This window comes from Acipenser ruthenus, chromosome 28 (assembly GCF_902713425.1).
Source record: "Acipenser ruthenus chromosome 28, fAciRut3.2 maternal haplotype, whole genome shotgun sequence".
NCBI lineage: Eukaryota > Metazoa > Chordata > Actinopteri > Acipenseriformes > Acipenseridae > Acipenser > Acipenser ruthenus.
In genome coordinates, this window is record NC_081216.1 from 1,351,525 (window position 1) to 1,379,261 (window position 27,737).

Sequence of the window (27,737 nt, forward strand, 5' to 3'; positions counted from 1 at the left end):
CACTCAATTATTTGTTCATTCGAGAGTGGCGAGTTTTTGGTGCTTGTAGCTTGCGGCTTGTTTCCCTGCCTTGGACAACGCTGAAGTAAAGGTTGCATTATTGTGACTGTGGACGTCAAGAACTAGCGGCTGTTCTTTTCTACAAGGTACTGTCCGTTTTGACTCTTAATTTGTTTTACCAGTTTAAACCAAACGCGAGAGTCATTTATTAAGACTTTTCGCGTTAGCAGCTTGTATGGAGAGTGCATTCAATGGTATCTCTAGTGTTAGGACACTGTGCTAAAAAAAAATGTCATTTTCTGTAATAGTAGCTTCAGTTGCAGCGTTTGTATTGCTTTTACTGCACCCACGCCTTCTTTTACTTGATAAAACAATTGCAGCTATTCTAGATCGGGGTTTTCTTTTTTGGTTTGGATAAGGGATGCTTCTTCTCGCTCTGTAGTAACTGAAAACGACACCCCTGATACAGAAACGGGTGCCAGTGCTAATGTTTTTCTTATTTACACGCAGGTGTATTTTAAGTAGGGTGTTTTGTTCGTATGTAACACAGGTTGGGGGGAATTGACGCAACACTGTATAACTGGCACTGTATAACTTTTTTTTTTTTTTTTTTCAAATACCTTTCAGTGTTAAGAATTTCTAAAGTTATACAACATGTTTGTTTAAATGTTTTTGTTTCCCTTAAATATATAAATCCTAAATTATTTCAAAAATAAAACTGTAAATGTCAACACCGTTAACATCGTGAGTATTGTCGTGTTTTTATATAATACGTTTTTAATGTTCCGTTTAGTTGTAGTATATACAGACAGTGGTATTAGTTTAGCGTTGTGTGTGTCATTAACTTGAATGAAATAGTCAGACGACCCATTTGCTGTAATTACGCTGTAATAATTCGAATTAGGAGTGTGTTATGCAGCTGGGTTAATCGGAACCAGCATTTGTGTTCAGTATTAGTGTCCACCCCTTACTGGTGTGAATAGACTAGTTTACATCGAAATTGGGGATTCATTTTCACTTGTTTGTAGGGGCGCTGGACCTGGGGGTGTGTCAGGACCCCTCATGGCTTCTGTTATATACAGGGGTTACAGTTTTGTTCTATGGCTTTCAGCACCCCCTACTTGGAAAACTTGTTCAACTGCTTGTTTGTATATATATTTATTTAATATCGATTAATGGCATATAAATGGTGCTTATCATTAATATAAAAATGTATATACTGAACCAACTCAAGTTTCTTTTTAAAACAAAAGTTTTAATTAACACCCTTAGGGGGTAGGCACTGAGTGGGGTATCGTTCAAGGCAAACCAAATCTTCGCACATACACCGCATTTGGGAACGATTGGTAGTCGCGAACTGTTATTACCTGAGTTGTCCGGTAAGCTGTTTCAGGGTAAATCCAGTGAGTGCCTGCTGGGAAGAAAGAATCGGGTTACGTAACTATACAATTAACCTGAGGTAAGGTAACATTCTAAATTATTAGTCAAATTCTTAAGGGGTGACGCATATTGGGCACGGCATATCCAATTCAAACCAAGCACCCCCACAAAAAAAAAAGCGAACACGTGACACTTTTTTTTTTGCACGCTGATATATATGTACTTTGAAACCATGTGAAATTTGCATAGCAGATGCGTCCAGATCTCCTCGCATCTGTTGATCTTATATTTATTTTGTTTGTCTGTTTCTTCCGCCAGCCTCAGTTCTTGCGTGCGTTGGGGCGTTGTCGTTTTAATAGCAAGAGTTTGAAACAGCAAAGTTTATATATATATATATATATATATATATATATATATATATATATATATATATATATATATATATATATATATATATATATATATATATAAATGAAAAGACGAAACGTTGGCAGCAACAGTGTTGAAATCCTCCATCGGTGTTTTTTTAACCTTGTTGTATTTAATGTTTAATCAATGGGCGACGACCCTTTTATGAATTTGTAACATTGGCAGCGGCTGAATGGACTGGTTACTACTGCAGCACAGCAAGCTTGTTAAGTTTTCAAAGTGAACAAGTCCTTTTCAATGCCCTCTCCTGGCTTGGGAACTGGGGAAAAAATATTCTTTACAATACAGTGAAACCAGGACAAAGCGATATTTTAAAAGGGCCAAATACTGCAGATCACTGAACTAGGGTTACAAAGTCATGGCAGACACGTGTAATTGTTGCTGCCCTACTAACAATTATTAGCCTACTAATGGACAGCAGCATTTCCCCAGTCTTTTCTCTTGTTTTGCTAATTGAATTGAGGAGCACGGGTGATGCTGTACTGTAAATCTGTTTAACGGATTTAAACTTTGTGTTTACACTTTACCATTTAAACCATCACACTTTTTTTTTTTATTAGAAAGCAGACAATTTTGGTGTTAAGTTTTTTTTTTTAAATTTATCGGTTTGCACTCAATTTAACCGTGGTTTACAGTGTCTGTAGATTGATGTTTTAATATGTATTCCAGATAAATGGGTACGTAGACAGTATCGCCTAGTTCTGCATCCTGAAATGCTTCTCGATATGAATAAGTGCCATTCATCTAGATTTAATGCATGTAGTTAAATCCGTTTTCTATAGGAATGGGAGTCTGACATGACCCATCTTAAAAACTTGTGTTTATGAAGCTGCCATCCTTACCACTCTAAAACCCCAACTGTTTGCTCTGGGTCAAATTATATTTAATCCCCCTTGTATGTATGACCTAGCAGTGTCCTACATCATAAATACCCAGGCTATTAAATGCATTCCTTTATTCTTTAACTTAGCTTTCTGCTTTAATAACCTATTTTCTCTTGTCTCTGTTTAAAAAGTCAAAGCTGCTTAATGCAACATTGTGTACAAATCTTTTTTTATTATAAATGAAATGACTGCTTTTATGGAGCTTGTTAATACAGTCAAAGACATGCGAATCTCAATGTTAAATCAGATTATCTCTTGCAGTATAGGTGCTGCAAGCACTTGAGACGTGTCTGTGTCGTGTAAAAACAAAGCCATTGATCCGTGCCTCTAAGTAAGCGTTGTATCTTCGCATGTAGGATGCTTTGGGTTTTGTAATGCAGTGGCACGTTATTTCTAATGCTGCGTTAGCTGGTACCTGTGATGTCGTAATGTTTTTGAAATCACGCAACCCTGCTGTAGCTCCAGAGCTAAGATTAAATAGCCGATGACCATGTCACCTAATCAAGAAGACTCTTCTCATCAGAAAGCATCAGTCCTCTCACTGCAGGTTAAAGAGAATTCTCCTTGATAATCCAGATGTTTAAGGCCATAAAAAAAATACAAACTAAACAAATAAACCGTCAACAGTATACAGTAGCATTGTCCCTAAACACAAAAGCGAATGTTCTTGCATTGGTTTGCGCTTGGTCATTTGACACACATTCGGTCTGATTTTTGCCTTTTTTTGTATAGATCTGCTTCTCTGTGGCACCAGACAGCTGGGCTGCACGGATAAGACTGCACTAGATTGGAGCTGCTGTAAGCACAGCTGGTTGTTGACCTTGGTTGGCTGATCCACATTCCTCTCTAGTAACCTCTCCTGTTCCGCCTCTGCCCAGGGACTTGTGTAGCCTGTATACTACCACAGTCTTCCCTGAATTTTTTTTTTGTTTGTGTACTTGCTTAATCGCTGCATGTATCCATTGAGATTACACTAGCCTCGAGACTACCCAGTGTCCAAGAAAGCTGCATTAGAATTTCTGTAATCCTGCCCCTTCCACACCTTTTTTTAAATCTGATTTGCTTGCAAGTACATACAGTACACATGTTTTTTTTTTAAATTGAAATTGGTTTGCTTTCATTTGTACAGAATGAATTCTAAGCACAAAAAATGATCAATACTGTAGAGCGTTTGAGGTTTTTAAAGCACTCTAGCGATCACTTTTTAGGTTAACTTTTTTTTAAACTCTAGCTAATCTCTTCAAAGAGAAACACGAAACTGCTGGCAAATCCTACCCCCCTTTTTTAAGCTTTAAAGTATGAGGGTGGGGAGGAGTTCAGTTTCTTCTGAGCATTTAATCTGCCGACAAACTGCCTGGCTGCAAAACTGAACCAACTACCCACTGCCTTTTTTTTAACATTTATTAATTGTTTTTTTCCTCTATAAATCTGGAGATGCACAAAGTCCAGAAATTCCATATAGTATTACAACTGTATATTCTGTTTCTAGTAATAAAGGAAACTTTAAGATTTAACTGTTTCAACAATGTATTTAAATCAGAATTCCTTTTAAGCATCAAAGTTGTCTTGCATGCAAGAAAGCCCACGAACAGGTGATGCTGTGGTCCAGTGATTACAGAACATATGAGCCACTGGTCAGCCGTCTGCAGGTCACTTGACCTCCTTGCACATACCTCTGTGATTTTGAGGCTCTTAATTAGTCATCATGCCATGTCAATGAAAATTGGCTATTTACTTGAATTGCCTCTGATCACTGTTCTAGCTCCCTTATCAGTACTATGCTGGCTATGATTTTTTTGCACACAGTTCTTTGCTGATCTTTAGATGACCTTCCTCTGTGTGTGTGTGTCCCATTGTTCAGTCCTTGGCAGCGCTGCAGACGAGGTCAGTGTCTCCACTTTGCCTCCTTTGGCACATTTTAAACATGATGGTTTGCTTGCAGCTTATTCTGCAGAAAAAGTCCATATTCTTGTTTTGATAGCAATGCAATAAAGGCATATGGTCCAGTGGTTAAAGAAAAGGGCTTGTAACCAGGAGATCCCTGGTTTAAATTCCACCTCAGCCACTGACTCATTGTGTGACCCTGAGCAAGTCACTTAACCTCCTCGTGCTCTGTCTTTCGGGTGAGATGTAGTTGTAAGTGACTCTGCAGCTGATGCATAGTTCACACACCCTAGTCTCTGTAAGTCGCCTTGGATAAAGGCGTCTGCTAAATAAACAAATAATAATGTTAGGGTCAAATAAGTTGAAACATCTATATTAAAATCAGTCAGTCTTAGACCCCCTTAGTGTAGTTTCTGCTACTGTAGACAGTGGGGCTCGTGTTTAAAAAAAAAATAAATAAATAAATAAAACAAAAAAAAAAGGCCTGTTTGTGATTTGTACTAGCCAGTGGCTGTCGGCTCCCTTTTTCAAATCCGTTTGCCAGATGCTCTCCAAATCGACTCCACTGTCTTGATGCTTTTTGTCAGGGTATTGACATTTCTGTAACTTTCCGTTTTGACCATTGGTAGTTTGCAATGGGCTGTCGATCTGTGCTGCAGAACTGCAAGGACCAGGCTTAGCTCTGCTATCCCACAGTCCAGTTGAACTTGCCCAGACCTTGCTTGCTGGCAGTGCAGCGCTACCCTTCCGTTCTTGCAGACACATTGGAATCTTTTACCTTTTTGAATAGGAATCTTGTTTCTGATTGACAAACCTGCAGTGGGCAATTAAGAAAGCCTTTGTCTTGTACTGTGCAAAGTTCCACATGGTAGATTTATTATTAGTTGCTTTTAGAGTAGTATCTAAATGAACTTACAGAAATAATAAATGAAACATTTTAAAATATTCCTTGTAAGAAGAAATTTGACTCGTTGTCATATTTTATATATATAAAATTATACACACCCACCTGATGAAGGTGTGCTGTATAAATAAAATGCAAGCATTGCTGCATCATTTATGTCCTAAGATTTATAGAAGTTTATTTTGAGTGTGCCACCATTCCCGTCTCCACAAATATCAACATTTTCCTTCTGTTTAAATAGTCAATGACTGTCATTCACTACCTGTACATGATTTCAAACACACCTATTGCAGTATTAAAAGTGCTGAGGTATACCGTTACAAGCACAGTAGCAGTTGCCAGCCTAAGCTTAAATTGACTGTCTGATTTGGTAGCCTGTAGATTGCTGCATGCATGCGCGGCCCTAATACTTGCCATAATTAAGCCTACAAATATTGCCAAAAGTAAGGATGCTGCTGCCTGTTGCTGATCGCTGCAATCTCTGCCTGTGAGCTGCTTTGGGCATCAGTAGGTCACAGATTCATAAAGCCAAGAAATCAGAGGAAAAACAGCTGGATTTCAGCAGCACACCAGCAAGATTCCTCTGTTGCCATCGGTGTCTAATTGCAGAATTGAACTGAAGTATAACTGAATCGACCTGTGTGGAGCATGACCATGTATCCAGGTGCAGTATATTGAGATTATTATGTTTTTTTTCTGTTTTGCAGGTATAGTGAAACAGCATTGGGTTCAATACACATAGGGCAAAGCCCTGTACTGAATGTCTGGACTAACACTGCATTCCCCACTACATGTCTTCAGCCCTTCATTTTGAGCATTTTTTTTTTTGCCATTGCATCTTAAACTGTGTTTGCAGTAGCTGCCAGAAATACATATTCCAGGATTGTCGTCGCTGCTCAAGGGGTGAAAGAGGAGTAGAGATTCACGGCTTCATTCTTTACAAAGTATCAGTGTCCTTTTTTTATTGAGGCTGAAATGAGTTATGTCTCATGATTAGCTGGTCTCTGGGGATGGTGGGAGTGTGGGAGTCTCTCTCTCTCTCTCTCTCTCTCTCTCTCTCTCTCTCTCTCTCTCTCTCTCTCTCTCTCTCTCTCTCTCTCCCCCTCGTTTAATCTCGTTCCAGTGTTGCTTTTCAGCTGCTTCTCTTTGGTTGCATCACATCTGTGTCTGGCACGGCGGGATTGAAAGGAGTGACTTGAACCCATTGGATGTTAAGTCCTGATACTCAAAGGGTTCTGGAAAAGCAGATGTGATTTATAGGCGCAATGCATTTGTGTCTTCCACACTCTCGCTCAAGCTGGGCCCCTGTGCACTACCCTTTTAGAAACATCGCGTGGTACTGTATCTGTGCTTATGCCCCATCGCCACCCTTCAGGGCGCGTTTTGGCTCTGTATCAAGTGAGTCAGTCCCACTGCTCTTGCCTTTTGTGAAGTACGGGACTCGTCTAACGAGAGGGGAACATAGCCGTTGTAAACCAGACATGCTGTTGAATAGAAAACTGTTCAGACAGCACCCTCTGCTGAAGATAAAGGTGCAATTTTGAATTATTTTAAATGGCCATTTTGAATTGTATAAACTTGACAGCCAAATGTGGAATTTGACGGTTGTAGAGAATCTTAATGATCGTTTTCAGCATGTGCATTTTAAATGCAGGAACCTGGGTCTATAGTTATTGATCGGTTTGTTGGCATCATCCTCTTAAATTGAGTCTACTCCCAATTGGTATGCTGTACTGTAATAGGCAATTTTATTTTCTAACAAGTACACCTCAAGCAATTTTAAACCAGACAAGTGGCACCCACTTTAACACAATGAGCGAAGTGCATCAGAATCTGTCGTGTTCTTTGTAAAGGGCTATAGAACTTCCAATCAACACAAAAAGCAACTTGCACCAGATATAAAATGAATAGTTCGTCTTGTATGGGCAAAGTGCATAGTTCGTTGTGGCGTTTTAATAAATGCAGCCTTGCAAAACAGAGTTGCGTTCAGCTGTGGAAATGCAAAGGGGTGTAGATTTTGGAAGGGGGTGGGTATTTTGTGTATGTGGTCCTGCATGATCCTAGCTAGCTATTTCAGGAACGGCCTTTCCTAGCTCTTGTGTCTCGTGGGCAGTGGAATTTCAGATAAGTGCTGAACAGACTTGTCTTTTCAGATCTATTTGTTTTCCCACCTCTTCCCCGTTGGTAGTTAAGGACCTTTGGCCACATTAGGAAATGTTGTCATAATTATTGACACACACTCGAGGGCAGAGCTGGTGAATCATTAACGCGTCGTGACACCGCGGGCCTGCGATGCAGTGTTCCACCAGAATTCCTGGTGAGTTTGGACTTGCGTGGGCTAATTTGAATGAAATGCAAATGGAGTCATTTCAGGCAGCCAGTCCTGCTGCTGTCCTGTGAACTGCCTGTTTATTTCCTCCTATTTCTGTACATTTGCTGTTTTTTTTTTTTTTCTTTTTCTTTTATCTTATTTTCTTTTGTATTCTGAATGTAAAGCATTGCCTGCTGAAAGACATTCTGGGGGGGGGGGGGGGGGGTCCTTGTGCATTTTGAAATATGTTTGCATTTGTCAATTGCTTCTGCCTTGTTCAAATGACTGCAAACACGGTCTGTTGCTTGAAGCTTCCCAGTTTAAGTAATTGCAGGAACTGCCATTGCTGAATTTAATATACCCCCCCCTTTAAGTCTGTCCTTGGCTGCAATAAGTGGTTCATAATGCATTGTGCTGTTTCTGTAAAAACTCAGAGGGGAGGGGGAGGAACATGCCATTGAAGTCGACACCAGTGGCTCTGCTTTACATAGCGGCAGTGTTGTTTTAAAGTGGTCTGTCGGCTTGGGGGATATTTGCATCAGGGTTTGTTTGGCAGAGAATATGTCTGCATGTTCTACTGCCTCCCCCAAACACCATGGCAATTACTGTACTGAATCAAAACAGCTTTGTTTTAAAACAAACCTTTTATGTCCTAAAAGGTGTTTCTGCCTTTAAGAACTGAACTGCATTTATATGTTAAAAAAAAAAAAGCTTTAGTCTTAAGAGTACAAAAGTGTCCTTGAATTGAATTGAATTGAATTCCATTATCCTTGCTACAGTGCAGTATTGATCAATCTCTTCAGTGCTACATTCTGTATTTCAAGTATCCGGCTTCTGTATGTAATGTTTACTTTCGACGGGTCCAGAAAATGTTGTCAGATACTGAGCTTAACCCTTTTAAAGGGTCTTGCGTACTGTAGTATGTATACCCTGGCAAAAGGATGCTGCATGTCAAAGAACTGCTTTTACAGTTGTGATCAAACTTGGGGGACTTTCTTGTAACAATTGTAAGTCGCCCTGGATAAAGGCGTCTGCTAAGAAATAAATAATAATAATAATATTTGTATTCATGTACAGCATGACCTTTTTACTGCATTCCAGGAGACGGCACTACCAGCCCTCTGCAAAATATTTAGCAGGACACAGTTTGCATCTCAGATGTTTTGATTGGCGAAATACTGTAAACGAAACGTTGCTAAACGTGCGTTGTCCTGCAATTTTAATTTAAACCCAATATTACGGTTATTGCATAAATACAGCTTGGGTATGAGGTGGCTTTTTTTTCAGATAAATTAATTTGATACCTAAGGTGTTAAGGTTAAAGTACATTACCTAGCAGTGTAGAACTACCCTACAGGTTTAAAGAAAACCAATGGTTTTGGAGCGTTCTTCAAATTCAGATGAAAGAAGTGAAGCCGACCAATGAAATTACTGTTCCTAAAAGTCTTGCTGAAGGTTGTTGCAGTAATGCTGGCGAATGACTTCCACTGTTACTGTAGTTTGATTTCAGTGATCGCTATGGTTTTGATTGCTGGATGAAAGCTTTCTCTGTTCATGTTCTTAAGCGGTTTGGATTAATTTGTAGATCCAAATTCTATTGGCTTTGATTTGTCAATCCTGGCGTGCAAAGTGTAGTCCAGTAAATTTGTAGCTTCTCATTAAATAAATAAATATTTGCAGTATTTAGAGAATGAGCAGTACTCCCATTTTTTTTAATACAAAAAAAATAATTACGTAAATCTTAAGCTTAGCGTTTTTTTAATTTTTTTTATTCTTTTGTATTTAAGTTCAAGGACGTAAAATAATGAGATTTAAAAAAAAAAAATGGCTCTAAAGAAATTCATACATAGAAATTATAGCCCTTGTATATTCCTGAATGGGCTATTGAAGATTGTTCTTCATGATTCATTTTGAGCAAGCCCAATTTTTAGTGAAGTGAAAAAACCAAAAAAAAAAAAAGAATTGTGCTGTTATGCTCCAGCTCAGTCTAGGTGTGTACGCAAATGTGATAACCTCCTCTCCCTAAGGTAAGGGTGTGGCACAAAGCTACTGTGATCAGGAACAATTCAAATTGCAAGGTAGGGGTGTGGTGACTGCATTCCCCATCGGACTCTCAGCACTATGTAGGGTTTCACTCTGTCAGCAAGAAGTCTTACTTTTGCATTCAAGCAATGCCGACTCCCTTGGTTTAAAAGCTGTGACAGAGAGAGATCCCAGTGCCAACTTTTTTCAAACAAATGGGGTCCCCAAAAGTGGTTACAAGAAATGCTGTATGACCAATGCATAATTGAACTGTAATTCATCAGTTTTATCTTGCAATTACGCAGGTGTGCCGTAATTCAGTTGTATTCAGACCCCAGGTGTGGTCTGAAGAGTTAATGAGAGAGTGTGAAATGTCTCGCAGGGATTAGATAAATCCCAGCCAGTCTCTGGCATTGATTATCAGTGACTTCATGTTGTTTTCCATGTGCATTTAACATGCTGCAATGAAATAACTGGGCGTGCAAAAAAATGTCTCACGCTAGTGCTGCACAAACAGATTTTTCTGATCAAGCTGTCCGGTGGTGAAAGACCCGTTCTCTCCCGGAGCACTGAAATGCGCCCAGAAAGGAGTGGTCGTACCTTTTTTTTTTTTTTTAGGGGGGAAATCGAAATCGTACGAGCCGTTGGAGCAGAACTCAGAACTGCACATCTCCTTCCCGCTCTGGTCAAACGAAACAATGCAAAACGAGGGACTTAATTACAGTACCGTATCTTTTACAGTGCATCAAAGCCCTGTCTCATTACAAACTACTAGGAGAGGTGTAGAGTAATTAACAAACATTTAACAAAAACACGTTGGATTTGACTTGGTCTGACCTTGGCTGCCTGGCTATGGGTACTGTAAACTGCCAATGGGTTATAGCAGTGTTGTGAAAGGGGGAGTCTGGAAGCACTGAAAGTATAGGGTAAAGAAAAAATACATGAACACTTAAATAAATAAATGGTCCTTTTTTTTTTTTTAAACAATTCCATTATGCCACCAATACATGGCTCCTGCTTCACAAACAATTGTCAAATATACTCCGGTCAGACTCGCGTTAATCCATTCATATGGATCGTAGATTTCATTTTATTTTTTATGCTGGTCTTTAAGTAACCGTGAAGCAAGACTGATGTACTGCTTGGTATCATTTTTGTAGGAGATGAAAGGCAAGACATTATTTCTTGCTTCTGGTCCTGCCCTTGGACTAGTTGCAACCTGTCTGCACACACACGCATGTTTATTTTGTAGCCTTGGCTTTTCCTATTTTTATCAGTGTAGCATTTCTCTCAGGTTTTTGATTTGTAGCCTGATGCAAGCGATACTGTTGAGTTGAAGGATCACGTGCACGTCTGGTATAGAAGTCATGCGAAACCCAACTTGTCTGGCTGGTAAGAACCTGTCCATGCTTGGAGGCAATGTACACTCTGCATGATTTCTCTCTCCTGGGAACACGCCCTACTCTACCTGATAAGAAGCAAACTACTCTACCTGTATTTCCTTTTATAATTCAATTGATTTTTGGAATACACCAGGGATGGAAATAAGACTCCCATCGCATAGCAGTTTGACCCATTCCCGGTTTTACTGGGAGTTTTTCATAAGACATGCACCTAAACCTCTTAGCTATACACTGTGGCTGATCAAGCTTGTAGTAAAACCAGCAATGGGTGGCGCACACTACTTGATTCAATAATTAAAAACAACGGCATACCTTTTACTAGAAATATGTTTTACCTGCAGTTGGTGGATTTTAACAGTGGTGGTTTATCAATGGTTACCTTTCTCATGTTAGATTTCACACTGTTTGAGAACCAAGTTGCTGAATCCATTCCGATAACACTGCAGGCTTCATCGTGGTCTCTGCTTCCAGTTTGATTAACCACCCTGACTGGTGTGAATTAGCAGTGGAATGCTGGTCTGCACAGATGTGATGAATCACAGTAGTGGGGAGGGTAAGAAGTTGATAACAGACTTCCGTTTATTTTAAAATTCTGATTCAAGTCAACGTGCTGCAGTAATACCGCTTGGGTATGCGTTTATAAGCTAGCTGGTGTGCCATCCATTTGGTAGGGTGGCATAATAGAAAAAAAAAAAACTTGAATGTACTTGCAAAGGGAAGAGTGTTTTCCTAACAGTTTTCAGCGATTTGGAAATGATTCCCCTGCACAGCAGTTTGATCCATTCCTGGTTTTTATTATGTCTAATAAGACCCACCTGAGCTTGTTGCTTTTTACGCTGTGGCTGATCAAGCTTGTAGTAAAACCTGGAATGGGTGACACTGCTGTGCAATAGGAGTTGTATTCCCAATCCCTGGTTTTAACCCTTCCACTCCAGTGAACAATCTACCTGTTTGAGGTTTGACTGACCATAACGTGACTTTCGGCTTGTGTATCGGGACAAATATATACCGAAAGTATACCATATTATACCTTTCTAAACAGCTGAGAGTCAGAAGATTAAGAGAATAACGTTTGAATGTAAAAAATAAGTTGTAAAATGTACTCCATTCATTTCTTTACAAATGTCTCCATAAGTGTAATTTTAGTGATCTCCTAACCAAAAACTGTAATAGTATTGGTGGTAGCCGCAACCCTCGGGAATTAGTATCAGAAAGAATTTTTATAAATTCTGTGTCTGGTTTTGATTTTACACCAAATTGTTTGATGGGTGCGTAATTTGAAGAAGTTCGCCATCAGATAGATCTGTCAACTCCTCAACATCAAAATATTTTTTTTTTCCGGGTCGGTAAGCATTCTTGGTTTATGTAAAGCAATTTAATATGCACTCTGGCAATGCTGTGCTTTAAAATCATGGTTCATATGGAAACCAAAACCGAAGATCCTGAAATGCTGCAACTCATAATAAGGTATTTGTATTGGCCTAGGGCTTTAGTGACATGCATTTTGATTGGAGAGTCATCCGTGATGTTTATCCCATGAATATTTCGCTGCAAGTTTATAAACCTTTTGGACGAGTATGATTTCTGGTAAGATTTGTTGTGATCAGCGAATCTCCCGACAGAGTGAATTGTGTGTTTTTGTCTCCCCCCCCCCCCCCCCCCCCCCCCCCCATCTAGCTTTCTGTCTATCCTAACTTTTACTTTTGTTTTGAAAGTATATAAAACCATCCCTGATTGGTTGTTGGAGCCTTTTGGAGATGTCTGTCATTTGGTAAGCAGCCAATGGACTTTTAAAATGGGCGTCTAACGTCACCATTACATCATCATTCATATATGAACGATTTCTAGTGGTGTCGTAGAGGCAGGGTTAAAACATTCGGGTATGTTGGTGTAGTCCTACCAATTATAACTGAATTAGTCAATATATTTAAGAATTTGTGCTACAGTGTGCGGTTTACTCACAGATTAACATCTAAGGACATCCTAGTCACTGCTTTTGGTGCAGTAGGATTATGGGGCTGAAATGAACTGCCATAGAAAGAAGCACCATCTGCTTATGTAAGGAATGCATCATAAGGGTGGCTTGGGTTATTTTCTGAAGTGAAAGAGCTTTGCATGATCTGTAATTGGACTGTGGGCCAATGTCAGGCCACTAAGCATGGGTATCTGTCAGACTGGTTTTATGGTGGCAGTGAATACAAATTCAACAGGTCATGTTTTGTATAGAGGCGTTCTCTTAATTTGACCCAGATGCACGATCACTGTTGCAATTTGTGCAGTTGGATGGGTCAGTATTGACTGGCAAGTCATGGGATCACTACTATTGGGTAAACTAATCGGTATGACTTTTTTTGCAAAAAACTGTTTTGATACAGTATTTAACTTCATGTTGTGTAATATTGTATTTTTATGGGGAGGGCGTGGGATTTTTCCTGCTGTCGGGCTGCATAAGCTTGTTGGACGAGATTAAATATTTAATCCTCCAGTGCGTTGTGTGCACGGTTATCTGCTTTCAAAGCCTGCTCCATGCTATTACCCCAAACTCTTGAGTGTTTTTTTTTTTTTTTTCCAGTGGAGGGAGTGCAGTGGGCTCCTGGACGAGCCAGTTTAACTGGCTTTGTTGTCCTGTTTGCACAGTACTGTGCGTCCCTCGGTGTACGCACTTACAAACTCCAGTCCGGGAGATGTAGAAACCAAACAGCTTCCTGTTAACCCCTTCTCACCTGTAATGGAATGTCATGCTGATTATATAATTCAGAGTCTTGCTGAAATAGGCCAATTTTTAATGTTTCGTAATGGTGCTGGTGTTAACTATAATTTACATAGTTAATTATTTATTTGGCAGATGCCTTTATCCAAGGTGACTTACAGGTGTAACAAGGCAGTATTGGGTTGCAATGCAAGCTTAATATTTAAATAGTGTAATTTTACAGCGAATAATACTACTACAATACAATATGTATTAGGATGCAGCAAGTTAGGATTACAAGAAGGTATATCTAGAATGATATAGTAGTGCACTGGCTGAGTGTCCAGTAACGTGGTGCTTAGGTCAGGCAAATCCAGTGTTAATTCTTCTCTAGCTGCTTTCCAGAACTGAAATGCAAAAACGGAAGCTTTGCAATTCTGGTGCTTTTTATCTAAAATGTATTTCCCTATTGCTGAAATAACTTTTTTTTTCTTTTCTTGCAGGATAATTCTCACCCAGATTGGCGGTTGTGAGAGCAGAAGGCTACGATGGCAGTGCTACGTAAGGCTAACTCTTCATACTGTAGTGTTTTATATCCATTGTACCCTGAAGAAAGTAATTCTAGTTCATGCGGACTGCAATACAATCCACTGTGGTGCAGGCAGCTTGGGTGTGCATTTAAATCTACTGGGAGTTCAGGATTTTCAAGCAAATCTGACAGTGAAAGAATGCCTGAAAACAACATAGTACCTTTAAGCATGCAATGTGAAATGAAACGATTCAGTGGGTTATCCAGGCACAGAACACGGCATGTAGCCACAATATACTTTTATGCAATATATTTTATACTTGCTTTTAGTGGAAATGGTTTTCTTGTATACTGTTCAACGCGTGACTAGAAAGGACAGATGCTAAATAACCTGTAGATCAGTTCTTGCAATGTGAATGTCAGTTCTGTATAATCTGCATGTTAGTCAGCGATCTCTCTTTTTTTTTTTTTTTTTTTTTTTTTTTTTTTTTCGTTCCTTTGCTGCAGTAAATACTTCCGAGCTGAATCTGGCTCGGGATCCAGTCACAAAGGTGTCGGATTGGCAGTCTTACAGGTACGACTCTGGCATCCAGTCGGGCGCTGCCACCACTGCCCACTCTCTCCGGGGCACAGCAGAAGAGAGCGATCCGGAATACAGCAAGAAGTACACCACAACCACCACAACCACCACCTACACACAGGGGTCCATTCCAGGTACAAAACGCGAGCGCCCAAGCAAGACCGGTCTGGTCTTGCACAGATGTGGTCACTGAATTGCCCACCTTGTAAACCCACAGTTCCAGGTTTTGTTGCACCTTTTGTGATCTTCCAAAACCTGGTCTAAAACAAAGCTTTACTAGTAAATTTTCTTATTGGTAAGAATTCATCTTTCCACTCAAATGCACTAGCGATACCTCCCTATAATTTTTACGAAAGCTGCGGTTTTATCACTGCTAAATGTGCCAACACCCCTTTTTTTCTGATTTTTAATATTAATGAGAGTGTTTATTCGTGTGTGGTGTTCTCTTCCTAACGAAAGCGTTTCTGTTCTAAATTGTGGTACACTGTGATCAGCATGCCGCAGTCCCGTCCATTTTCGTGCTGGTCTTTTTTATTTCTTTTGCTCTCTGTACTGTACAAAGGCTGAAATTGCCCATTTCAGAATTTACATCGGGGACCTTTTGCTTTCCTTCCCTAAAATTTTTAAACAAGCTTTCTTTCACTAGTCTGTCTGCCGCTTCCTATTTCAATGCTGATGCATAATCTCTGTTGCCTTTTTAATGCATCACCTGTGCTTCCAAAGGCAAATGGTACTTCCAGTATTTAATTTATTTTGTGAGCCATACTGAGCATTGGAAGTCCTGGTCAGAAATCTCAGTCCAGCCTCAACAGTGGCCTGCCAATCTGTTTAAGAAACTCCAGAGCTGTTTTAATCTTTTGTAATAACTAGCGCTGCGCTGATACTGTTGTACTCGTAATTGCCTTTTTAAGAACTCTTAAGTGTAATCAATAAATCCATTCATTAGTGTGGGATTTCAAAAGAAGAAAAGCTGTCCTTCCCTCACATTTACAACCAAATTCCCATCAGTGACAAATAACATCTGTGTTTCTTTGATTTTGTTAGCGGATTTTCCTCTCGCCCAGGGTGCTGACATTTTTATACTGTCGTGCCAAAGCTGTAAATGCTTGTTTTGAATTGATTTATTTAGTACATGCTGACAAACGCTAATTGCAGGTAATTAAGAGAGGAGTTATCGGCAGACATAGTAATATTAAAACCTCCTCTTTCTTCAGATATGGAGTCCCAGTTTGCGATGACTCGTGGCCAGCGTGTTCAGGCTGCTATGTTCCCGGATACCATGATGGAAGGGACCCAAATCCTGTCCACTCAGGTTGACCTCGGCCAGCAGACCAACATCCAGAACTTGTCCGAACCCTCCCAGATGCTGAAAACGGCTATCGTGCACCTGATTAACTACCAGGACGATGCCGAGCTGGCTATCCGTGCCGTGCCGGAGCTCACCAAACTGCTCAATGATGAGGACCCGGTATGATACTAGATCAGTCCAGCATAGTGCTTTTTTTATGCTAGTCTCACCAACTCTCCTGCTGGTGGTTTCCATTTTGAAGGTCAAACTATTGCCAAATGTATATTTTCATAGTACATGGGATTGTTTGTTTTATTTTTTGTTTGGTGGTTGGTTTTAACTTTAAAATAATTTAAAATACATTGATTTCTTCATTTGAAGTAAATTTAAGTTGGCTGAATAATAAATTGAACCGAAATTTTGTATTCACCTTGCAATTAACTGGTGGTATTGGTTGTAAATGGCAATCGTAACGATGTCCAGGCTGGTGTCGAGGCAGTGTAAGCTGTACAACCACAAAGCACGCACGTTACTCCATATACACCCAGTGCTACACAGAATACAAACCAGTGCTGCAAATAAACCATTGCTATTTAGTCATTTGGCTGGGATTGAACCTGGAACTTCTTTAACCACTGGACCACCAAGCCTCCTAAACCTATATACCTTACTTAAAGGTGCAGTAACCAATTAGCAAAGGATCGTTCCAAACTGCAGACCTCTCCCTCGGCAGGTTGTGGTGAACAAGGCCGCGATGATCGTGAGCCAGCTGGCGCGCAAGGACGCCTCTCGCCGCGCTCTCATGCAGTCTCCCCAGATGGTGGCGGCGGTGGTGAGGACCATGCAGAACACCAGCGACATGGAGACCGCCCGCTGCACTACCAGCATCCTGCATAACCTGTCCCACCACCGGGAGGGGCTGCTCGCCATCTTCAAGTCTGGGGGCATCCCCGCGCTCGTCCGCATGCTCAGGTAAGACACGCGGAGGGGGTGGAACCGAAGACAAGCAGGCAGGCGTTTCTGTTAACCAAAAAAAATAAATACAGATCACACACTGCAACCTCCCTTATCAAACCTGTGCATGTTCATTTTTAATAAGGCAACCTGGAGCAACAGGTTTTTGATATTCACCGTCCCGTGTTGTGACGTTTCCTTTTAAGGTACAAAGGTCATGTATGGCCCACTTATTTATTTTTGCAATGAGGTGTACCAAACAGGGTTTCACATTTGCTGACGGGTTGGATCGGGTCAGTTTCCTCCTCGTGATACTCAAGTCGCTCTCTCAAATGCATGAAGAGGAAACCGCTTTGAACAACTGCTCAAATCCTTGTGTACCTTAAGGGGTTAATGGCAGCTCTTCCAGGAGCGAGACTGTGTCTAATCCACGATGATCCTGAGATGTTTATCCGATGTCCATGCTACATTGCTCACAGCGCTGTCCTTCCCCCCCCCCCCCCCCCTTCAGCTCTCCGATGGAATCTGTCCTCTTCTATGCCATCACTACTCTACACAACCTGCTTCTGCATCAGGAAGGGGCCAAGATGGCTGTGCGTCTGGCTGACGGGTTACAGAAGATGGTCCCCTTGCTGCAGAAGAGCAACCCCAAGTTCCTGGCTATCACCACCGACTGCTTGCAGCTCCTGTCGTATGGAAACCAGGAAAGCAAGGTCAGACAAACAATTTTTTAGGGAGCTTTAATACCAAAGCAATCTCCTATAGCTAAAAAAAAAAGTGCAACCTCCTCAACAGTAATGCTTTGGAAAGCGTATTTGTTTTCAGAATTTCTTGAAGTTTATTCCACCTACCAATAAAGGTAGGTCAAATTGATGGCTAGTAAAATGATTTTTTTTTTTTCTTCTAAATTGTCAGCTGATTATCCTAGCCAATGGAGGACCGGAAGGCCTGGTATACATCATGCAGCACCACAACTATGAGAAGCTGCTGTGGACCACCAGCCGCGTGCTCAAGGTCCTGTCGGTCTGTCCCAGCAACAAGCCCGCTATTGTCGAAGCTGGTGAGGTTATGCCTTTTTCTTTAAACCAAATGCACTTAACGATAAAACCTGCAATGTATTTTACTGCAGCCTCCCGCCAAATAATCTCTGCAAGAATTATTGCTGGGATGTTTATCATAAAAGCAAAACCTGTGTGCCTGCTTCAAACAAAACCGGTTCTTTCATAGTTCTACCTGTCAGGGTGGATAATAATGGAAAGCTTTAATACTTAGTGTGTTGTTGTTGTTGTTGTTGTTTTTGTCTGCCAGGTGGCATGCAAGCCTTGGGTAAACATTTGAACGGATCTAGCCCAAGACTTGTCCAGAACTGTTTGTGGACTCTGAGAAACCTTTCTGATGCTGCCACCAAACAGGTGAGTGTAGGGAGGTGTGGGAAACCAAACTGGGAGAGATACTGCTGAACTCTTTGTTACTGGAGGAGTGTCAAGTGAATTGGGCAGGTTGAGGCACGTTGTAACAGGTAAGTCTTTTGATGGGCTTCAAATGTACAGCAGTCTTTTATATTTAAGACTTGCCAAGGATGGCTGTCTGTTCAGGTTGCTGTGATACAGAGATATAACCTGTTTTGAGATCAGAAAGCACAGCCATTGGAAAGGCTGTAAAGGGAGCTCAGTCTACAAGTTGTCTAGTTTTAATAGCCCATTGAATGCAAAGGGTGGCAACGTGTGTCTCTTCTTTATTGAATCATTGAGGCCTCATTTACAAAAGGGAGTCCTGGAAAACCAGTAAAAGGACAATTGCAAAGTACAGATGACACAATCGAAACATGTGTGATTCGAACTTAATCCGCACATGGAGATCAAATAAAATATCCTATTTATTAATGTGGACTGAAGGAGAAACATTGGCAGGAGGTTCTGAGCAATTCCCAACCAGAGAAAGAAAGATCAAACATACTGTGATGGAAACCGTTCCATGTCTTCAGGGAGTTTATGCAAAAATTTGCAGTGTTGTCGTTTTTTTTATCTTTTGGTAAGAAAAAAAAAAACCTCAATTTGTGCATTTCTCTCTGCCTCTGCTGTAGGACGGCCTGGATGGGCTGCTGCAGGTGCTGGTGACCCAGCTGAGCTCTACCGACCAGAACGTCCTCACCTGCTCCACGGGCATCCTGTCCAACCTGACCTGCAACAACGGACGCAACAAGACCCTGGTTACCCAGGACAACGGGGTGGAGTCCCTGATCCAAGCCATCCTGCGTTCCAACAACAAGGAGGACATCACAGAGCCTGCTGTCTGCGCCCTGCGCCATCTCACCAGCCGGCACCCAGACGCAGAGCTGGCCCAGAATGCCGTGCGCATGCACTATGGCATCCCCACCATCGTCAAGCTGCTCAATCAGCCTCACTACTGGCCTGTCATCAAGGTAAGAGGTGGCTGCAGCAACACTCCCAGCTTGAGATCTCATCTCCAGTCCTGCTGGAGTGATGTACTCCCAGGAGCTACAGCTAGGGTCAGATGTTTTGCATCGCCTTATAGAAACAGCTCCTCCTGCTTCATGAAGTCGAATGAAACCTGCTGAAATAATGTTACTTTAACGTATTGAATTACAGCTACGGCCAAAAGGTTTTCATCGTCCTAGAATTCTAGGTTTAAGAAGTATATTTAACCTCATGTAATTAAAGAAACTACAAAATTTATACTGCTAGTGTTTACCACAATCTGTAATAGTTAAGACGTAGTGGATACAAAGACCTTGCCCACCCTTGCTAATGCCTGATACCTTCCTCCTTGGATAACATACACACTCCTATTTTAAGTTACTTGCATAAAGGTATACAGTAGTATTGTATGGTTAACTTCCTTTTTTTTGTGGGGGGTTTTTCCAGGCTACAGTTGGATTGATCCGCAACCTTGCCCTCTGCCCGGCTAACCAAGCTCCCATCAGAGAAGCGGGTGCCATTTCCAGCCTAGTCCGTCTGCTGGTGAAATCTCATCAAGATGCCCAGCGCCAAACCACTGCCAGCTCTCAGACATACCAGGTAAAGATGACCTGTCTGTCTGTGTTGCCCATTACCCAGCAATCTCTTGTAAATTTTTTTAATGCATTTTTTTTTTTTTTTTTTTTTTTAATTGTATGCAAGTCTTGTAACACTTGGTCTCTCTTTCTCTCTCTCTTGCTTTTTTGTGTAGGATGGTGTGAGAATGGAGGAGATCGTTGAGGGGACCACAGGAGCCCTCCACATTCTGGCTCGCGACCCCATCAACAGATCTGAGATAATCAGCCTCCAGACCATCCCTTTGCTGGTGCAGGTAAGATGTCAAACTATATCTCCTCAGGATGTCAACTGCCCCCCCCCCACCCCCCACCCCCCAAATGCCACATAAATCCCAGAGTGTCTGAGAAGTATAAACATTTATTGCTCATTTTAGCCTACGCTTTTTAATCTAAAGCGATTTACAGAGACTAGGGGTTGAACTGTGAATCGCAACTGCTGCTGCAGAATTACTTACAATAGGATCGGTGTTTCACAAGGACGGAGCACAAGGAGGTTCAGTGACTTGCTCAGGGTCACACACAGCAAGTCAGTGGCTGAGCTGGGATTGAACCTGCAACCTTCTGGTAACAAATCCCTTTCTTTTAACCACTGTGCCACGGAGCCTCCTGTCGGCTCGAATGCCTTGAGGATTGATTTTCCAACCCCTCCTCTTCCTGCAGCTCCTGTACTCCCCGATTGAGAATGTGAAGAGAGTGGCAGCCGGTGTGCTGTGCGAGCTTGCTCTGGACAAGCAGGCTGCGGAAATGATCGACGCAGAAGGAGCCTCCGCCCCTCTGATGGAGCTGCTGCACTCTAACAATGAAGGCATTGGTGAGTGTGTGTGTGTGTGTGTGTGTGTGTGTGTGTGTGTGTGTGTGTGTGTGTGTGGACTGCAATTGTATCTAAACCAGGGGTGTCAAACTCCATTCCTGGCTTTCGTTCCACCCCAGCTCTCGATTTAATGGGTTTAATTGGACGCATTTTAACACTTCTGTGCAGGCTTTATAGGTAGTGTACCTTAAATTGAATGCAGTTCTTCTTTTTTTTTTTTAATCTTAAATCCACTTTAAAAGACCTTAAATATTAAACATGTCCCATTTGAATAAGTGATTGGATCAATTAAGTTTAATTGAGAGCTTAAGTTGAATGAAAACCAGGAGACCCTGCGCTACCACCCCCCCCCCCGGAGGACTTGAGTTTGACCCACCCTTGATCTAACCCCCTCTGGGCCCTGTCTAGTCAGGGTGAAACCCTGAATCCCATTGCTTCCTTCCACAATGTGTCCTGTCCTGCATAACCAATAGCACCACATGGTAATTGTGGAGATACTGAATGAATAATGTAATGTTGGAATTTTTTTATAAATAAAAAGGTCCTAGCTGTCTCTATAATGAATATATGCTTGAGCAATCGCTGCTCTTTGCTCTTGTCATTTCACTTGGGCTTTTGTAGTTGCATTTTTAGCTTTTACTGTACATGAAGAAGGGCTGTAAACATGTAGTTAAATCTGTGATCTCCAGATTTTCGGCTTGCTTGTGCCAGCAACCCCCTGGATAAGCTTATTAAACACTCCGCAATCGCTCCTTTACGCCTAATATTAACATTTACAAATGGCACCAAACCAAGAGCAAGCTTTGTGAAGCACTTTCTGTAACTTTTGAAATTCCTAATCATAAAGTTTGTGAAGCTGTAAATTGAGGATTGCCAAAGGTATAGCTAATGCATTGTTTTAAAAATGTATTGCATTTATTTTTTTTTGTCCCTCTTAACAGCCACCTACGCCGCTGCTGTGCTGTTCCGTATTTCCGAAGATAAGAATGCAGACTACAAGAAAAGGGTGTCAGTGGAGCTAACCCACTCTCTCTTTAAGCATGACCCTGGTGCCTGGGAAGCTGTAAGTGAAATGCTAAGTCGATTTGAAAACACACGCTGTACAAATATTATATTTGGCAGATGCCTTTATCCAAGGTGACTTGTAGGTATTACAGGGTTACAATGCAAGATTCATATTTAAATACGGTAGAGTTTACAATAAGTGCAATAATACAATATGAAATAGGATGCAACATTTTAGGATTGCAGCAAGTTCTAACGCCAGTGACATTAGTAGTGCAATAATACATTAGCGGAGGATCCAGTAATGTGGTGCTGAGGTCAGGCAAGTCCAGTGCAGAGTAGGGAGGGATAGATCAGGAGATCTACAAGCAGGGGGGTCTTGAGGGGGCAGAAGGCAGTGAGAGACAGAGCAGTCCTGAAGTTACTAGAAACATGGTATTCTGTCATTCCCAATAGAATAGTACTTTAACATTTGTATAACCCATAGACTCCCATGTGGGTACATGATCGCCTTGGAGAAACTGGTTTTATGTTTGCTCATATGAAAAAGCTGCACTCCCCCAAAATAAACCTACATGGTTTGGGAAGACCAGTGAAAAATGTGTAAACGCTGTTTTGGCTTTGCTAGTTGATAAATGTGTGTCTTTTTCAGTAAAGCTCATTTTTTGTTTTGCAGGCCCAAAACATGAGTATGGACGGACAGATGTATGTAGAGGGTGAGTAGAAACGTGCTAAAAGAAATGACGCTGGGTTTATATCGTGGTCACTGCATTCATTTCAGAATCATTGTCACTCGAGCTCCCTTTTCCTCCCATTTGACACACTAAATTTGCAAGGTTATAGAAACATCCATTGAATTCTGACCTCATAAGCTGATGCAAGCTTGATGTTTGTGCCGGAGAGTTCAGTTTCCCTCGGCTGCTACAGTGGATGCTAATTTCTTGACTTGTGGCTGATCAATCGTGATCACTGCTGGGCTGATTCAATTGTGGCCACAAGGCCGAATCGATTTTTGTGGTCTGTTTCGTAGTTAAATGCATTCTCCTCCTGCGTGCACATGTTTAGAAAATTGATTATCAATTGATTGGAGAGAGATGTACTGTGCTTCCCCCCCCCCCCCCCCCCCCCCCCCACCCCCCCCCCCCCCCAAGTTCTAAAACTTAAGTGTCTGTTCACCCGCTCAACACATTTGTAGTATTCTGTTTTAGGCTCTAGTCGTTCTCCATTTTGATTCCTGTACTTGGGTGAACACCTCATCTTTACTGCTAAAGTTTTTGACCACTTTTTGGGATCGTAAAGCTTGAGAGCTGGAAACAAGCACCAGGACAGAGTTTGATTGCAGCCTTCATGGTAAGGAACTCCCTTTTTATTTATTTTTATTTATGTTTTTTTCTCCTGCAGACATGGACCCTGGCTTTCAGCAGTACAGAACCTATAATCCAGACATGGACGGCATGATGGAGACTGACATGCATGATATGGTCGATGGAGACTACCTCCCTGATGCCTATGATCCCATGATGAGACAGCAGTACCGGTATACCCATGCATAGAGCTTCGGCACCACAGCGGAAAGCAAGAGATTTACCGTAATAACAGGGACATTTTGGCGGGGAATTTATTTTGGCTTTATTGGCGGTTTTGATTGGATCGCCAATAATTCTTCCACCAATCAGGGTGTGGCATACAGTGAGCGATCCCGGCCTCTGACAGACCTGGTATGCAGCAACAGGTTAAAGAATTAAAAGCAAACCGGACATTTCCGTCAATGGATTTAGAAAATCTGGAATTTGATGCGATCAGGAACTCTGAGGCAGGGTAAACTGTGCCTGTGGTACCTGTACGACTGTTCTTTATGTTAAGCAGTTTTGTTCGTTTTTTTTTTTACAAGGGGTTAATTAAGTACTATGAGTCAAAATAGTTTATTCCAGACTTGTTAGAAAGTCTGTAAGAAAAGCAAATTTGCTTTGGATTGTTACTGTCAATTCATTGTAGATGCTACTTTTAAGACACCCACCGTGCAGGTATCACAACATCCCTAAACAATATGTTAAAATAAATTGAGTTCTGCACTGTATAAAATGAGTTGATTTTGCCAGTGCTTGCTAGTCTATTAACTAGTTTTAAATCTTAAAGCATTTCTGCTTTGGCTTTTATTGTTAAAGTTTTCACACATGGCAATACTGTCCTACAATTAGTAAACGATATTGTGATCATTCCACTGTGTTACGTTAGTGAACCAGATCTTAGTTTTAAAACAGAGTTAACAAATGCCTATCATTAGTGTACAGCAGCTACTAATCCTTTCCAGTTACTGGTATCCTAAAATTAAGGACTATATAACGATAATGCTGCAACTCATTTTTAGAAGGCTGCCTTTTGTTCTTCAAGGTGCTGCAGTGACATTGTAGATGCTATAACTAATAATAAATGCGCTAGTTTTTTAGCAGACATATTTCATTAAGTAAACATGCATTTGAATGTTTTTTTTTTAATTTTAAAAAGTAGAAATACAAGTGTGTGGCGTTTCTTTTGAACGTGCGAAGTGAAAAACGCCAATTCAAAAACCGTCAATCTACCAAGGAAGCAAATCCGGCGAATTCAATACCAGCCAAAATCTCCCGTTTTTGTACGGTATTTATACAGTGGACTGATCACCAAAAGAGTAGAGGTGTCAAACTCTGTTCCTGGAGGGCCGCTGTGTCTTCTGTGGCTTTCATTCCACCCAAGCTCTCCATTACTTTAATTTAATTGATTAATTGGAAAAAATGTAACCCTTATTCTTTCCAGGCCACAAACCTGTTTTTATAGATAGTGTACCTTGAGTGAAGTGCATTTTTGAAATCGTCAACTGTAAAAAAAAAAAAAAATTAGATGTGTCCAATTGAACAAATATTTAGATCAATTAAGTTTTAATTGAGAGCTTACGGCCCTTGGACTGGAGTTTGATACCCTACTATAGAGAGATCCTAACTACTAATCACAGGACTGAAGGATCAGTTTCCGAAGTACAATGGAAATCCCTCTGTTTCCGATCTGGACCTAACGGATATCTATTTTGCAAGTGACTAACTTTGAGCATGATCTTGTTTGTCCTGCTGACCCATGTCACTTATTTATTTATTTTTTCTTTGCAGACAGTGAACTTCAGAGCAAAGGACTGTGGGATGGACCGTACTAGAGAGAGAAACTGAAGTGCCTGGGACAAACTTTTTATGGCAATGGTCAAAACAAGATATTTTTAAACAATGTTATGCCGTCTTGTATTATAAAGGCTTTAAACAGTGTTTTTTTTTTTTTTAAAAAGTACTGTGGATTGTTTTGGTTTTGTAAAAGACTGGTACTCCATTCAAGTTTTTTTTTTTTTTTTTTTTCCTTTCATATTTAAAACTTTTTAAAGGTACGCAGCCTTTCCTTTTTCAGATATAACAATTGTGGGCTTTTTTTTTTTTTAATGCAGTCTGCTTTGTCAATTTTGTATTTTTTTGGGGGGTGGGGAGGGTGGGGGTCGAAATGGAAGCTATCTATCAAATGATTATATCTTAGATTTTCTTTTATATATTCCTCCCAGGCAAATGAGAAACTATAATACTTGTAAAATAAGATTTATGGTTGCTCATAGGATTTTTTTTTTTTTTTTTTTTTAAATTTTGGCAAGTTTCTGCCAAAGATTTAGTTTTTAGAGCATTCAGTTACCATTCCTTCTGTTTTTAGCTGATGTGTAATTTTACTGTAATACAGAAGTGTAATTAAATAATCCACTTTCTTCTTCATATATTAAACACTGGCCTCCAAGTATAACCCATATTCCCTTTCTTTCAGTTATGTTTCCTTTTGTCTTTGGCTGGTTTTGCAGGTCTACCCATCGTTACTTTTTGTATTTCAAGATTTAGCGATTTTTATATTGGTCTGTGAAACTAGCCTTCACTTATACTTAATAACCACTATGGCTTAATGATTTAATCAAACTTCCCGTCCCTCTCCTTGGAATAGCTTAGCAGCATATCCTACTTGTAACCCACATATTGTCCCACTTTGTATCTCTCGTCTAAAATTCTGGGTTTTGCTACATGCAAAAAGAATTGACTTTTGTGAATCATGTACATTTGATTTTGCCATTTACACCTAATTTGAACTGGTTACTTTAAAAGCACAGGGGGGGAGGATAATTAACATTTTGCAAAGCTAAACATGAGTGTCAAATGTAATCTTTCTGCCTTTTTTTTTTTTTTTGTAACTTGCTTTATCCTGGTGAGTGGTGTTTTTCACTTTTTGCTTTTTTATTTGAAAGAGGCCAGGGGAGGGCACTAATTCCGTCAAGGCAATTTGTAAACCATATAATGTAGTGATGCAGAACATGAATAAGTGAGGTATGAAGTTGAATGTTTCATACTTCAATTTTTTTTTTTTTTTTTTGTATAGACCATAACCTATAAATAAATTTTTGAAAAACAATGGCTCTGTGTGACGCTTTGACTTGCTATTTTTCTAAACCACTACTGTATGCATTCAGTGGGTATTAAATTGCACTTGCCAAATTCTATTTCTGATACTGTATGCTGTACCATTTTAAACTGCTGTAACGTCATAGATTGCTCTAGACAAACCCTGTATTTAACTTCTATATAATCAATATGGGGTTCTAATGCGCTACACTGAAACTTTTTTTTTTTTTTTTAATACTGTTTTTCAGACACATTTCAGTGCTGCTTTGGAAAACATGCATGTTGTATTTTGTCTGTTTCACAAAGCAGTGTAAGGCTATGACTTAAGTTTTGCGCCATCTGCTCTGTAGCGCACCGTGCATTTTTAAAGGGTCATGGCCTTTTGGTAAGGCTTTGATTTCCTCATTCCAGAAAATTAAAGTCGGTGGTATGGCAGTAGCACAGGGTTTAGCTGGAGAGCAAAAGGAGGATTTCATACATTTTGGTATTGGTGGAACAAAACATGGAACCACCATCAGCAAGGTAAATTCTAAGTGGCATTTGAAGCCAATTGCCTCAACGGGATTGAATCTGAAATGGACACATTTTAAAAACTTGCAGGGGAGGGAGGGGTATGGGAAAGATAATGGCCTTCATTCTCTTTTGTCAGTCTGAATGCAGATAAGTATTTAGCAGTGCTTGCAAAAAGAAGACAACATTGTGCTCGGAAGCTGACTTCTGCATTTTTGCTACCATGCTCTGAATCACAAAAGTGCCAGTACCGCTTCCAGACTCCTGTTTCTGCTTCGCTTGTCACGTGTTAATGGCACCCTGAAGCAGGAGAGCATTTCTCCAAACTTAAATCCAAATATTACTTTTTTTCCATGATTGCAACATTTGGACACGAATGGGACGACAACAGGGAAACAAGCGATTGTTAAACACATTAAAAATAATGGCAGATGCTGTGCAGCTGTCATAGTTGCAAGACGAAGCTCTCGTCTGGGGAACTGGACTGTCATCCTTGCTGCTCGGTCACGGATTTATCTTCCTTAAGGATTAAATTAACAAAAATGATCGCCGCAAAAAATAAACCTTTTAATATGGCGTGAATAGGAAGGGAGGGAGATGTAGTGTTTTAATAATTAGCAGCAGCCCATTCAGTTTTACAGTCACGCAAAACCG

General features: G+C 40.6%; 1 protein-coding gene across 3 annotated transcripts; it reads left to right on the plus strand.

Annotated features, from left to right (window-relative positions):
* LOC117435146 (junction plakoglobin-like) lies at positions 1-26,585 on the plus strand. Of its 3 annotated transcripts, none has more exons than XM_034058135.3 (16): positions 1-146; positions 14,410-14,467; positions 14,943-15,149; positions 16,230-16,483; positions 17,037-17,275; positions 17,769-17,970; positions 18,173-18,317; positions 18,566-18,669; positions 19,341-19,679; positions 20,143-20,295; positions 20,447-20,566; positions 20,973-21,123; positions 22,065-22,186; positions 22,805-22,844; positions 23,530-23,717; positions 25,266-26,585. In XM_034058135.3, exons 2-15 carry the CDS (start codon positions 14,455-14,457, stop codon positions 23,679-23,681), a joined length of 2,241 nt encoding a protein of 746 aa, XP_033914026.1. In that variant the 5' UTR covers positions 1-146; positions 14,410-14,454; the 3' UTR covers positions 23,682-23,717; positions 25,266-26,585. The 3 variants fall into 3 exon arrangements, with proteins under 3 accessions (XP_033914026.1, XP_058858882.1, XP_033914027.1); XM_059002899.1 differs by having other exon boundaries at positions 23,530-23,703; XM_034058136.3 differs by having other exon boundaries at positions 23,530-23,665.
* Positions 26,586-27,737: the final 1,152 nt, after the last annotated feature.

What these genes read in the sequence shown, in the direction of transcription:
- LOC117435146 (XM_034058135.3), top strand. An exon ending in CTGATGCTGCCACCAAACAG is followed by an intron (nt 18,670 to 19,340) that starts GTGAGTGTAGGG and finishes CCTCTGCTGTAG; the next exon opens with GACGGCCTGGATGGGCTGCT. An exon ending in ACCCTGGTGCCTGGGAAGCT is followed by an intron (nt 22,187 to 22,804) that starts GTAAGTGAAATG and finishes TTTGTTTTGCAG; the next exon opens with GCCCAAAACATGAGTATGGA.